General features: G+C 45.3%; 1 protein-coding gene across 1 annotated transcript in view; it reads right to left on the bottom strand.

Annotated features, from left to right (window-relative positions):
- Prkca (protein kinase C alpha) overlaps nt 1-14,967 on the bottom strand; it is a 386,510-nt gene that overhangs the window by 112,531 nt on the left and 259,012 nt on the right. Inside the window, exons 4-5 of the mRNA XM_021648501.2 lie at nt 4,950-5,061; nt 1,209-1,337 (exon numbers count right to left, since the gene is read on the bottom strand). Of these exons, the coding sequence (XP_021504176.1) occupies nt 1,209-1,337; nt 4,950-5,061 (241 nt within the window). The remainder of the gene's footprint in view (nt 1-1,208; nt 1,338-4,949; nt 5,062-14,967) is intronic.

Below are 14,967 nucleotides of genomic sequence, written 5' to 3'. Positions count from 1 at the left end.
AAAATAACCAAACCAAACCAAGAACAACAAAACCCTTCTCTAAACTCTGAAGATGCTTCCCAAAATAAGCTTTCTTTAAACTCTCCCTACTTCCTTTCTTTCTTAAACAGGTCTTTCCTGTCTCTTTTCACCACATATTCTGCTATTTAGAGGTAATCATCATTAAAGTCAGTCTTTCTAACACTTACTACAGTCTAAAAGCCATAAATAAAATTGGAAATATAAAACCCTTCCTGATGAGACGATGAGAGGACATGCCAAAGAAAAAGCTTACAGGCATTCTACCAGGACGCCCCAAGATCATGGGCACCAACTGTTCGCTGAGAGTTAAATCATAAAACCAACACGAAGGGCTGGGGTTTAGCTCAGTGGTAAATCACTCGACTAGTAACCACAAGGTCCTGGGTTCAGTCCCTAGGATGACAGAGAGGCTGGACATGTTGAAGACATAGGATAGGTCCTGGATAACAGGATGATTTTGTTGGGTGTGTTGATGTACTAGAAGTGGACTTGAAACAAACAAACAACAACAACAACAAAACCAGAAGGTGGCTTTGGTACTGTGGCAGTAAGCAACTTTATAGCCCACGGATAGGGACTCTCCACCAGAAGTGGGTTATTTGTTGAGGATGCACGTGGCGTGACGATTGGAGGCTGGGGCTTTGGATCCATGTTGGAACCCCTTGGATTCCCATCTACTAGTTCTGAAGCGCTGTATGTTCTCCACCTCCCTGTGCCTTCTCGGGAAACAAGGCTAATAATCAAGCGGTAGAGAGGAGTAGATACCGTATATAAAGCAACCGACATCATACCTAACACAGAGGAAGCATATGCAGGCACTCAGTAGATCTACTGTCACTACCTTGGACATGGATTTTCCAGACCATTACAGCCCAAGGCCACTAATGATCTAGAATCCCCACCCATCTGTCTTCCCTGGCCTAGTTCAACAGCATTTTGACCTGTCTTGGCTGTCCTATCCAAGGCATGGTAGGAAGAAAATAGTGACCATGCTGTCAGAGCACCCAGGTCTATATGTTGGTTTGGGCTTTGCATGGCATTTGAGTATTTGGAAATCCCTGTGTACAGAGTAGCCTCGTAGGACGTGTTAATTCGTGGTAAATACCCCGAGAGGCACCAAGTCAACCGGCCCAGCTTCACCCTGCTTTACCTTTGGCCACCCATGATTCTCCTGGACAGTGCCTTACCCGTGACATGGAGCTTTTCATCGGTGACCTCGGCCTTCAGATAAATCCGCCCCCTCTTCTCTGTGTGATCCATCCCGCAGAGGCTGGGGACATTGATAACGCACTGCTTGTGAACATTCATGTCGCAGGCTGTGAATCAAGAAAGCAAAGGGTGAGGTTGGTCATATGGGCTTGCATCGCTGCCTCTGTGTTTTGGTGTCTGAGCAGAAGTGGGAGCGACTCTCCTCTAATGTGATACTTTGCTATAACGTTTCTGGTGACATGAACTGTTAGCAGATGTCCCTTCCAGCACAGGCTTCCTCTTGTGAGTGACAATACCCTTAAAATAGCCATCTCATATTTGTTCAGTCCTTACTACAGCAAGAGAACCCAGGTTGTTCTTCTGTGACTCTTTCAAATCTTTAACAAAATCTACACAAGTAAATGTATACAGAGCTTAGACTACCTAATAACTACTTAATAGTTTATGTATGCATGGGCATGCGACATGCAAATTTTAAACAGAGAATACTGGTTTTTTTTGGTCAGAGAATTACTTCTCCCTTTCTGAGACGGCCACCAAGGAAGTGACAATCTGTGGGCTGAATATAGGAAATTCATAAAATTGTCTTTCCTTCAAGTAACTCGGTATTTTTGAGAAGGTGTAAGTATATATTTTTTTTAAAGGAACTTGTGTTTGATATTTTAAACCTGTCTTCAAATATTTAAATATTAATCCAAGTAAAACAAATACCCGCTTGGCATAAGCCATTCCTTACACTGACATTATGTAGGCGAGACAGGGAGAGGATAAAAAAAGATCAGTCTTATTTCTATGAACTAAAGAAACCCTGAGAAGAGTCTGCAGGGCTGACTACAAACATGAGGCTGTGTAGGTGTGCTGGCTCCGCCCTCCTGGTACCTTGGGCTTCCTGGAATCTTCTCCCGCTCTCCCTAGGATGCTAACAAGATTAATCCGCAATAGTCAAGGCAGAGCCTGACTATCCCTTTCATTCTCGGTGTTTAATCTGAACATGGCAACATACCTTTAAAAAAAAGTCATAAATAAGACCTATTTGCTATAAGTAACTACTGAAAACTGGGTAATGACACAGCAAGAGAAGAACCATCAGCCACTTCAGAGATGGGAATCCCTTAGGTTTCTATTCAAAATGCTCCCTACTCAAGATGCTTTTCTGGCCGAGGCTTAGCCACGAAGACTCTTTAAGTTGTGCTCTTTGGGTTAATCAAGCCCTGTCTATCTTCAGGTACCTGGGCACAGATGAAATCTGAGGATGATATTCTTAGAAAGAGTATGGGTAACAAGGGGGAGCACACACTGGGGTTGGGTCTGGTTTTGGCTCCACCCAGAACTGGATTTTCTACCGTTGGTTGCTTGTTTGTACTTTCTGATCCCATCTCTTACCCTACAGACTGAAGGGTTGGCTGACATACGTGGTGGCTAGCTTTTTCACTACCAGTGTAACTGTGCGTAGACTACAGCTAGACGACAGACAGGGGTGTGTGAAAGGATGGCTGCCTCTCTGCTAAGGTAAGGTTGGGATCCTGATGCTGTCTCTTCATCTCCTTCTTCTAGGAAGGAGTCCCAAAGTCCAAGGAACAAAGAACTTAGAAAACAACAGAAACAATGGCTCAGGTCAGAGGCTTTCAAAGTAGTTTAGTGGTGGAGTCTATTTATTTCAAACAAAACCTGAAGCAGGATTCTAATATGCAAAACCAGATGGATGCTATTGTCAACAATTTAGCTAAGAAATTCAGGTTTATACAGCTAATTTATTACAAAGACATTCAAGGGTGACCAGGAAACAACACTCTAAAACAGGTGGCTTGGGAGGCTAATTAATGCCTGCCATGATATAAATGTCTCCCTAAAAGTTTGTGTAGTGGAAATTTCACCCCCGAAATTCACGATAACGGCATCTGTAGGTGGGGACTCTGGGAGGCGTTCCCATGGCGGCATTATAGCTTCATAAACAGAAGAGAGCTCTCTGCGAGCCCCTCAGGCTACGTTTCCGCCATGTTGTGGTGGAGCATCAAGGCCTACACTAGATGCTGGCATTTTGTCCTTGAACGTCTCGGCCTCCAGAACTCTGGGATTAAATAAACCTTTATTCTTCACAAAGTACCCCATTTCAGATATCTCGTTACAGTAGCAGAAAATGGCCTGTAAACCATCCCAGGCTGTCCCTCTGTCTCTGTACTGTATTAAAATTGCTCGGCACCCAAAATCTTTGCTTCATCCCGAAGAGAATATGTAAGGGGGAACAGTGCGGAAGAGTACACCTCCCCACCCAGAAAACTCCTCAGTGGAGTGCATATAATGGGGTACATGCCAAGTTGTACCACTTGAGTGAGGCTGACAGTATAAACCTCTCAGTATCTTGCTAACTTTGTCAAGGTGTCATTTTTGCTCCATGTTTAAAATGGTTCTAACACACACACACACACACACACACACACACGCACGCACGCACGCGCGCACCCCCCCCACCTGCCCTGGCCATAGCACACATGTGGAGGTCAAAGGGAAGATCTGTATGAATCTACTCTTGCATTCCATCGTGTGGATTCCAGCGATCGATGGCAGTTTCTCAGCAGTAAGCATCTTCACCCGCAGGACGATTTCTCCAGCCCTGCTCCAAGTTTTAAAATAGCCAAAAATACATTTACAAATGTGCTTAGCATTAGCACTTTTGGGAACACTGCAGATGATGTGTTTGGAATCTGAGGGTTTCTTGAAGCACAGGAGCCACTGACATGGATGGTAAGGCCATTAAGCCTGCACAGCTAGGTAAACTGAACAAATGCTGGGCTCTGGGAGACTTTCCACAGCTCTAGTGTTCAGAAGTCCTAACTTATACATGAAGCTGTGATTATTCCATGCAGGACACAAAGCTCTGTGGTCAATCTAGTCCGTGGGAATAAATGAGGACATGCTGGTGTTGGGCTAATGTTTATTAAAAACACAGGCTTAGTAGCTGCTTCTTCATGCCCTAAAAGGATACATTTTTATCTAAGCAACTAGCACAGGTAACTTTGCCACTTGAGAATTAGCAAAACAGAACATTTCTGAGGCTATTCTTTTCCCCCTTTCCTTTGGTATTGGATAAGGATGCATACAAGACTGAGGAGGATGGAAACGGCCTCCTGTCCTCCATGTCAGCAGACCTCTGTGAGGTCACACATAATTGGACTGCTCTAGATCTCATCTGTTCAGCAATGGGCAGGGCAAGGGAGCTCAAGACGCTACCGTGGTTTTCATGCTTACTTTGGCTTCAGTTTTAAGGAGAAGCCTGCTGGATTTTTCCACAGTCCACCCACTAATTAGAGACACAGGAAGATAATGATTGTGGTTGCTTAGCTTATTTTGAAGCCAACCAAATGTGGAAGCCGGAGGTGGGGTGTCTTCTGTGGGGTTTGACTAGCCTGCATTTTACAGGGATTGAAGATTTTTTAAGGTACACACACACACACACACACACACATAAACACACACACAGTGACAGTACCCACTAACCTCATTTATAGAACCAAATTACTTTTGGTGTCCATAATTAGACCAGTAGGTAGTTGTGATAAACTAGAACCTGGAGAAGAGAGAAGTTCATCATTTTTTGATCCTCGCCTTTATCTGAACCAATTCTTTGTTGATGAGCTGCTGTTGAGAAGTTTCTGAAACCCTGGCACCGAGCAAACTTAGGAGCTGCAGAGCCTGGCCGTCTACTGAGAAAGAAAACTTACTGTCACATTTCATCCCTTGGTGGATAAGTCCATAGAGCAGGGACCCACAGTGGTCACAGAAGGTAGGGCTTCCATAAGTGTGGATCTTGAACTTGTGCTTGCTCCTGGGGTCCTGGAGGGAGAAGAACAGCATTCGTTTCACGTGTGAAAGGGCTATGTTTTTGGTTAAGCCAAGCTCACACCCTACGTTCATTGCATAGTTTGGCTAGTACCAGACTGTACTAGAGTCAGAGGAGTTGTGCACACAGGGTGTGTGTGTGTGTGTGTGTGTGTGTGTGTGTGTGTGTTTTGACCATATCATATTTTTATACTTGTGTTCCCCTGTCTTTGAGGTATATAATTTGTACACAGACAATGACAAAGTTTCCATGAAAGTTTTCACTTGAAGCCTTCCATCCTCAAAGTCTGGGAGGGGGCATGCTCAGTGTTTCAAACTATTCCGGTCTCTGCCCCCCGCCCCCCGCTCCCCAAACACTTGGCAAGGCGGTGACACAGAAGAAATATAGAATCTGGTATTCTTATGAAGCTGAACTGGGTGACCTGGGATCTGGGAACTCTGGGAAAGCTCTTGTCTTCCAGAATCCTGATGGGCTGTGCAATCAAATAAACCCCGAGACTGATAGGACCTCTTGATTGTGTACTCTCTCCAAAGATTCTGTGCACTTGTGTGGGGGAAATGTCAGTGATTACATGAAAAGAAACCCACTGGGGTAGCCCTGCCCCCAAGCATAGCTGTAGGCTCATTGCTCTCACTAGCAGACCATACAGACTTCGAGGGTGCAACCGGTTCCTGTTTTTCAGCTCACAGACAGAGAAATAGAAGTTACATACAGCATGCTGCAGTGAGTCTGGATTCTGGAGTCTCTGGCTGGATTTTGATACTTTTCAGTAGCATGAATTTGGTCAGATAGAAGGGGAGGAGGACCTCCCCTATCAGTGGACTAGTGGAGAGGTATAGGGGAAGAAGAAGGAGGGAGGGTGGGATTGGGAGGAGATGTGGGAGGGGGGCACAGGCAGGATACAAATTGAATAAATTATAATAAATAATAACAATAATAATAAAAGATGGAGTGAAGAGCAGCCTCCAACATTGGAGCAGCTGATCGGTTTCTCAGATGTCTGAGAGGCAGGGCAGAATGCTGAGGGATCAGGTCAGCATCAGCACCAATTAGCCAGAGCCGTGTTGACAGTGAAGGTTGTGTCCTCCAATGCAGAGGGCGAAGAAGATGCTGGGGGAAAAGAAGCAGCCAGGATCCCTGCAGGAATGTGGCATCAACAACTGACAGCAAATCGAGAGTGGCGGCTCACTCGAGCCTCTCCGGAGGATGCACGGGACAGCCAGCCCTGGGGTGGCCGTGCTGCCAGCCTGACTGTCATACAGATCTCCGTTGACGCGGCACAGGGGCAATGGGCCTCCGTTACGGGAAAACCTAACTCTTACTCAGCCGGCACCCCTATGTCATCTCCGGGCTCTAACTGCTGGGAGATGGAGAAAGAGGGGAAGCCACTTCTTGTGTATGTGTCTGGAGACCCACCAAGTCCCAGAGTCCTTCACTGCCCAAAGTGACGGCTGTCTGTACACATGAGAACTCCAGCAGCAAGTGAGCATATGCAAAAGGTTTGCGACCTGACAAGGGCTGAATGGCTAGAAGAAGGTGTTACTGTATTAGCCCTAGAAATAAACCTCACGGAGCCCAAGGTTTCTCTAAGATACTTCAGTGGCATGGGCTGCAACAGAAGCAACGGGAGACCTGGGGGGTTCCAGCCTTCCCTGGTGGTCAGAATGGAGGCCAAGCAGGGAGCCTTTCTTCAGTCCTACTTCCTGCACTCTGTGTCTCGCCCTCCTAGGAAGTTCCTGGGCAATCACCATGTGGTGAATTTGAAACTGCTTGGTGGCCCGGATTATCCCATTGCACGGTCCCGAATTAAAGGTCAAGACGACGCTATTGCCTGCAGAGAAGAAGGGGGAGGCAGGCACGTGGGAACTCATCCACTGTAATGAATCCTACTAGGTCTGACAAGAGAAACTACCTTGTTACCTAAATAGGACTCACCACGCCTTACTACGGAAAGCCACTGGAGCAGAAACTCCCCCAGGCTCTCTGAATTTCTACAGCCACTGTCAAGTGATGCATTTATCGTCCCTGGGCCTCTGTTTCCTCATCTGTATCCTGGACCATGGGGAGGGGGGTGGTGAGAATAACATTGGAATTGAGAGCGTGTCAGGAGGTGCCCAGAGCTGCTGAGGGTGGAGAAGGAAGAGAGCAAAGGAGGGAGATGAGGCCGCTACTAAAATTCATGTTGGAAACAATGGTAGTAGATGGTCTCTTCAATTCTGTCTTGATATTCAGGAGCAGAAAAACATCAACAAAAACCCTCCTTATTTTGAAATCATTTAAGACTCACAAGAATTTGCAAAATGAGAACAGCCTGTTCCTGTGTGCTCTTCACCCAGCTTTCCCCAGGGAGAACATCTTACGTAACCACAGCACGTTCCGCAGAGTGGGGACACTGCTGTCACCCCACCACCAGCTGACTCGCAGGCGTCCTGGGGCCTCTAGATTCCCTGTGCGTAACTACAACAAGAGGACTTTCATTGTACAGCATGTGGGCTAAACATACTGTGCCCTGGGCGGGGAGTGCAATCCTGTTCGCTGGACAAAGGGCAGGATCTTGAGTGGAAGAGCAGCAGAGGGACATCCGCTGCCCATCCCTGGGAGCCCTACCACTGGATCTCATGTGAAGGGGATGAGGAGGGTGACACCAGAGATCTGCCCAAAAGTAGGAGCAGCAAGTTCCTCTCTAAGTAAAGGGAACCCACACAGTGTCTCATCCTCTGTGACCAGTTCTTCAGAACAAAGTCACTTTGAGTTTCCGGCTGACCGAGGGTTCAACCAGGTATGCAGCCAGCCTGGGTCATGGGGAGATTAATGAAGAGGCAGTGGGTCTTCCAGGTGGAGAGGCACCAGCCACAGAGGGAGCCGAAGCCGGAGTATGCTCATGTCTAAGTGTTGCAGGTCCTTGGGCACTGCTTTGGGACTCTGTCACACCCGTAAGCCCGGGCACCTTCACCTGGTGGCAACACCCAATGTATCTCACCTATGCCTTTGCTCGTGATGGCTTCCACCTGCCATAGCCACCAGAATTCTACCTGTTACAGCTGATGCAGGGATAGTAAGAAAGGCCACTATTTCCTTTCGGAGGACACACACACACACACACACACACACACACACACACACACACACGCAAACAGTCTCATGCAAAAGAAAGAGAGCTCTGAACTGACATTGCTAAATTAGCAACTGTGATAGGACCAAGACTGACTATTAAGTTCTAAATCTGAACTTTATCTCTGAGCTCCCTGGGGAGCAGGTGAGACGGTAAGAGAATTGGAGGAGGTTTCTGTAGGATTGCAAAGCTGAGTCCAAAAATCTGCCCAGCTCACCGCTGGCATCATTTGTCTCTTGCATGGTGCACCTTCATCAAACACATAGCAAATACACATCAAAGACTACATCGGAACAGCAAAGTGCTTTTATCGTGCTCTGCTGGGAGGTTCTAGGGAGAACTATGCCGTGGGTAATGCATGGTAAGCCTGGCTGTAGCACGTGAAGAGGGGTCTGTTTTAGAGTGAACCCCTTCACCAGATCAGTAGTCTTCTCCTTTTAGTGAAACACGTGCAAAGGTTACTTTTGACCTCTTGAGAACCCTCTGATTGAGGGGAGCATAAAACCTGCTGTCCTGCATTGCAGGTCTGATATTACATCACGGCAGACCACGCAAGTGCTTGACTCAGAAGTTTCTGATGTTTGTGTGGTTCTGGTGAAAACAGTGGCTTTGAGTACACGCGGCTTCTCATAGGCACAAATGAAATCTCACTCACAAATCTAAATCCGGATTTCTTTCCAAAAAAACAACCAATGGGGGGAAGAATGCAAGTTCTATTGAAAGCATCTGCTAGCCCGTGTCTTATTTCTTAGTTCTAAAATATAGTAACTCAGCCAGCTTTCCCTGGAAAGCCTTTCTCAAAGTTCCTGTCAAGGCATTTCCAGAACTCCCTCCTCTTCCACCATCATTGCCATTGTTATCATTGTTCTTGTCATTGTCATCATCATCAACTCCTCAAACTGGTAAAAACTCAAGCCCTTAGATCTGTATAGCACAGATTTTGAAGCTGGTGGAGCTTTGGGCTTCCTAGTTTCTTCTTTGCTGGACTCTATGTCTGTACTGAAGGCAGTGTGTTCCAGGTGAGGATGCAATCCCAATCTCTGTCTTCAAGGATGGACAGATGTCCAGCCATGGTCACAGTTAAGCTTCTGCAGGGATGGATGGTCCCTGAGCTACAGTTACAGGCAGCTGTAAGGATTAAGATGAGGATGGTTCTATGGAAACAGATTCTTCACATAGCCTTTTCATCTGATGAGCAAGGAAGGCAAGCTTTGGCTGGTGTGTGCATGTGTGTGTGTGTGTGTGTGTGTGTGTGTGAGAGAGAGAGAGAGAGAGAGAGAGAGAGAGAGAGAGAGACAGAGAGAGACAGAGAGAGAGATCCCAGCCTTCATTTTCTACCCATATCCGAATTCCTCCCGTATGCCCTGGAGGTTTCTCAGAGGACCCAATGCTTGTCCTTGAAGGCCTCAGGGTCAGGCTCTCTGAGTTCCTGGGCAAGGCTGTTTTTAATCCCATGGAGCTCTGGGGCGTGACTTCCTTGTTCGGTTCCTTCAAGCTGCTTCCTCTAAATACCAAGGAAAATTCCCTGCTCTTACCATCTGATGTGTTCTCATGAATCATACTTGGAAGCTGGGCTTGGGTCTAAATGTCACCCACATGCTGACTACATAAGCAACACTGAATGCGCTGCTCCAAGGGTAAAGCTGGCATCATTACTGTGATCTTAAATTTCTTAGGAAGCAGAATTTTCTTTCTTTTTTAATTCCATGAGACAAGAAAGAAAGAAAGAAAGAAAGAAAGAAAGAAAGAAAGAGAAAAAAAGTATTAAAAAATTTGTTTTGTTGAGAAAAACCGCAGGTATTACCAAAGCCGGGATGATTTTATGTAACATGGCTATTACTGCAATTACTACTTCCTGTCTTGGCTCTAAGAAGGGATCCACCCGGTATTCTTTCTCAGAGGCTGTGTGGGTCTGGCTCTCTCTCCACTAGGGCTTTAGAAAGCACAGCGCTCACTAGGGCTGGAGCTCAGGGTTAAAGGTCTTGCCTCGTGTGCATAAAGTCTTGGTTCCACGCTGAGCATCACATAAAACTGGATGTGATCCCAGCACTCCGGGAGGATCAGAGGTTCAAGATCAAGCTCAGCTACATAGCAAATTTAGTATCACCCTGGGACTTTAAGATCACATGCGACTTTGCTGTGCATAAAACAAAACCAAAACTAAACTAAACAAAAACACCACTTTTTCTTTGGCCAGGCTGGTCTTTCTGCGGATGTTGTCTATGAAAGAACTCCCGTTCCTCGTTGCAGGAATTCATCTTGCTCCTGTATAGCGGCCACATACTATTCTGATGAATAGCAGTCGTCTTCTTTAAGATAAATTAAAAAAATCTTTTTAGATTTATTTTTACGTTTATGGGTATTTTGCCTGCATGTATGTATGTCACCTGTGCATGCCTGGTGCCTGTGGACATCAGAAGAGGGCGTTGGATTTCCCAGGACTGGAGTTACTGATGGTTGTGAACCACCATGTGGGTGCTGGGAACTGATGGGAATTGAACCTAGGTCCTCTTCAAGGGTAGCAAGTACCCTTAACCACGGATGTGTCTCCCCAGCCCCAAATACTAGTCATCTTTAGAGCTGGGCTAATTTATCAAACCAAGCTTCATTAGTAGGATTCCTAAGATTTTTTTTTGCCCAGGTGAGCAAGATGCTGTCATTAGACCTGAGTCCACTAAGTCTGTAAGTCCATATAATTTTCCCCCAGCCAAGCAACTACCAAATAAACTGCAATACACTTATCGTATTGAATACAATTTATCAGGTAGAGCAAATTAGCTAGCTCTTTCTAAAACAGCATGGACCGAGCACCAGAAACTACCATCTGACAAAAAGAGCAAGTCACAGAGTCAAACATGGGCTAGAAGGACATTTATGTCAGAACCAGAAAACAGACATGACCCTTCCTCCACGGAACAATGGCGTAGCTTTTCTCTAGATAGATTTGTAAGTGAAATGCCTCCGGGAAGTGTGGGGACAGACAGGTTTAGAGATGAAAGGGAAAGGGTAATTTGAACATTATCTGAGAAGACATAGGAGAAAAGACAGTTCATACATTTTCTTTGCGTCCAAAATGATGGTCAAGTCCTGCTGCATGCATTTGGTTACATTTCATCTGGTTCATGGGATGTCATTTGCATGTTAGAGAAACTGAGGTGGTTATCACATCTGCCTGCAGAGTTTCTTGAGCAAGCTACCAAGAAGGTACTTATAACTGTGAGAGCATTTGGAAGCACAATCTATATCTTTAAGCTATGATATGGGGTTGGAGAGATGGCTCAGAGGTTAAGAGCACTTGCTGGTCTCCCAGAGGCTCTGTGTTCACTTCCCAGTACCCACGTCAGGAATTTCACAGTCACCCGTAACTCTAGTTCCCAGAGGGATCTGACATCTCTTTTGGCCTCGCAGAAACCCTCAAGCATGTGCACACAAAACTTTTGACATGAAAATATTCTTAAAGGTATATATGGCTTACTTCTTCCTGTTTTGTATAGTACCTGTACACACCATTCTCAAACATTGCTGTATGTATGCATGTCAATGTCCTACCAATTATAAATGTCAAATTACCAAAGAATCATTGCTCATTTATGGAATTCCAACATTAAAATATGTTTTAAATGTGGAAATATCTACACAAGAAAGCCTACGCAGTATTCATTTGAAAATAAGCATATTTTCCAGCTAGGCTTCTTCACTTTACTTGAAAATTATTTGCTGTGCACCTACTATGTGTCAGTGGCACGTGCCAAGTGTGGAAGACCCCAGGGGGGTTCCTGTCACATTGAGGACGAGTGCGTTATGCTGCATAAGTGAACCACTCCTAAGTTTCAGTAGCCAAACAACGGTCGTTTCTCTTCCCTTTGTGATCTTTCTGATACAACGGCCTCTACCAGGGGTAGACGCAAATCTTCCAGCAGAAGATAAAGCAATACTACTCTAAGACTCCTTGATCCCTCACCTACAAATGGTGCCCTAATTTCTCTGCAAATTTCACTAGCCCAGGTAAGACACACAGCAAATCTGGGAGTCAACAACACGGGGCATGTGAAAGTTCTTCCCCAAGAACGGGCAGCAAGGATTTTGAATAACATCACTACCTTCAAAGAGCCTCAGCAGGTTTGGACTCCCCTTCCACACTCTACTGGTTGGAAGTGCACAACAGAGCGGGCTCCGAGGTCAGCTTGGAGGCTGAAGTCCCCCTGGAACCAGCCCTAAGGTAGTGACCGCCAAGAGAAACCATCTATCCTTCAGCTATCGCCAGTGGGCGCAGCAATAGCAACCCATGTCCGCATCTCACTGGCTTACCACGGCATTCAATCCTCACTCAGATACCAGGGTGGAAGTGCCCACTGCTCATCTCAGGGGACCGAGGGCTGAAGGGCCCACTGCTGTGTGGGCCGAACCATCAGGGCAGAGGAAAAGGAACTCAAGTGGCGGTTTCATGTTGGGAAAATCCTGACTCTTTGTAGGTGTGTGTGTGTGTGTGTGTGTGTGTGTGTGTGTGTGTGTGTGTGCACACGCGCGCTCTGTTCCTGAGAGTAGGTAAATGTCACACAGCAGGACTCAGGATTCACGGGTCTCTTACAGGTGAGGGAAGAAAGTGGGGAGGAATCCAATCTTGTGCACAGACAGCTTTATTTCCCGACACTATAAGACTAGTAGTTCGTGGGAGATTTTTATTTCGAAAATGGTTTTTTCCCTCATATTTCCATATTGAGTCCTCCAAGTAAAAATATTGATATATCATAATTGTTTTTCCATTTAGTTAACTATGCTTACTGTTTTACCTAGATTTATAATAACCAAGAATAGTAATTTTTATCAGGAACGCAGCATGTTAAAATGTCATTAAATTTTTTTTTTAATTTGGAAATAGCCTTGAATTCATTAGTTATAAAAACCATGGAGAGCAATGGTTCTTAACCTTCCCCGTGCTGCAACCCTTTAATATAGTTCCTCATGTTGTGGTGACCCCCAACCATAAAATTATTTTTGTTGTTACTTCATAACTGTAAGTTTTGGCTACTGTTATGAGTTGTAATGTACATATCTGATATGCAGGCTATCTGAAACACAACCCTGTGAAAAGGTCATTTGACCCCCAGAGGGGTTGGGACCCACAGCTCGAGAACCACTGACGTAGAGCATCACAGGGACAGCCCCTCACCCCACTGCATTTTCTCTAGCGCTGTGATCAGAACCAGAAGCAGGTGTTGGTGTAATGCTACAGACAGACTTTATGTGGACCACTTATTCTGAGCCTAGTTCCATGAGGCTTCACCGTATTCTTCTGGTACAGGGCTGCCCATTGCCAGTTCCTAAGGGTTTCCTCTTCCTGTTATGAGTTTCCTACCCCTACCTCATGACGACCATTGATCTATTCACCATTAAAGTTTAATGGCATTATTAAAACGCCAAACAATGTCCACGCTAATTAGAGACGTGTTTGGCTCAAATGTTATACTTGAAAATAAAACGTGATAGGAGTAGAGGAAGTACCCTTGTTATGGAGACTCTTCCAACTCCCTGTGAACCTGTGTCTTAAAATGTACAGGACTATTTGAGAGTAACTCAGAGATGAATGCAAGCACACTTATCACCATCTCTGCCGATCTATAAAAGGAAGACTCAGGCCATTGTGTGAGAAGTCCTGTCACCGACACAGTGATGTTCAGGGACAAGTTTTGAAGCATACTATTTTGTATTAGCAAGATGATGCTCCTGAGATTTTACGTTTATTTTTCTTGCCACACATGTGAAGTAAGAGTCACATGCACCAAGGCTGCTCTCCTGCCTTGTGAACAGTGTTGGGAGGTTTTCCAGCAGCCGGTTTGGTAAATGCAGAGAGGTCAGAAGGTGTAACCCTGTCTTTTCCGCTCGCAAAGCCCAAATGGGCAAGGTTCCGTCCTTTGAGATGTCTGGTTGCCCGTGAAAATGATTGATTAGTCCCTGTTTACTTTCCCAGTGGTAACCTCCCTTCCAGCCATGAGAGACATCACTTCTTGGTAGTATCTGATCTTTCTGGATTTGGCCTCATTTTTTAAAAATATATAGTTCACGGTAAAATAGTATTCTTAAAATTAATGTTAATTATTTACTCACGTGCTCATTTATGTAGGTAAATTATGTTCATTGCAAAAAACTAGATATCATTTTGCTGGATTTGACAAAGGCATAGCTGAATTGGAAGAACTATAAATTAACATTTTGGTATGTTTAATTTAACAAAGATTGAGGGACAGAAGCAGGAAAGTGGAGTTTTTTTTTTTTTTTTTTGAGGAATCTATTTAGTAGACTGGCTTGGGATTGTCTTAACCTAAGTGTTCAAATAAGTAGTTTCCATATCACTATAAAGCGGTGTCCCATCTAACTGTTCGACATTTCATGTACAGATGGTACTAGCTCTGATTCAGTCAACCCCTGATCCCCACACATTTAGGTTATTTCCAAATTTTTATGCATCAAGACCAAGAGGATTTACAATCAGACATGGGAGAAGAGCCCCGTAAGATCCTTGGGAGAAAAGCCAGGATTGGAAATCTTGGGTCAAACAGACAAATATATAAAATATTAAATCCAAGAGCGACCCGTCTGTCATGATGAGAGGCTTTGCTTTTGAGCCGGCTGCTCTGTTGGAACTGGGTGGGGTGGAGCCCTGTGAGTGAGCTTGAAAGGTAAAACTCTCCTGTGTGAGCTCAAAGACAGGTTAGCACCTGGATTTCCAGGGCTGACTTCCCGACCCGCTTAGCTCATCCTGTTAGCAGACCTCCCTCCTCTCCTCTTC

The sequence above is a fragment of the Meriones unguiculatus genome, chromosome 7, assembly GCF_030254825.1.
Source record: "Meriones unguiculatus strain TT.TT164.6M chromosome 7, Bangor_MerUng_6.1, whole genome shotgun sequence".
In the NCBI taxonomy this organism is placed as follows: Eukaryota; Metazoa; Chordata; class Mammalia; order Rodentia; family Muridae; genus Meriones; species Meriones unguiculatus.
Note: the sequence above shows the minus strand (reverse complement) of the source record. Positions and strands in the feature narration are given on the sequence as shown.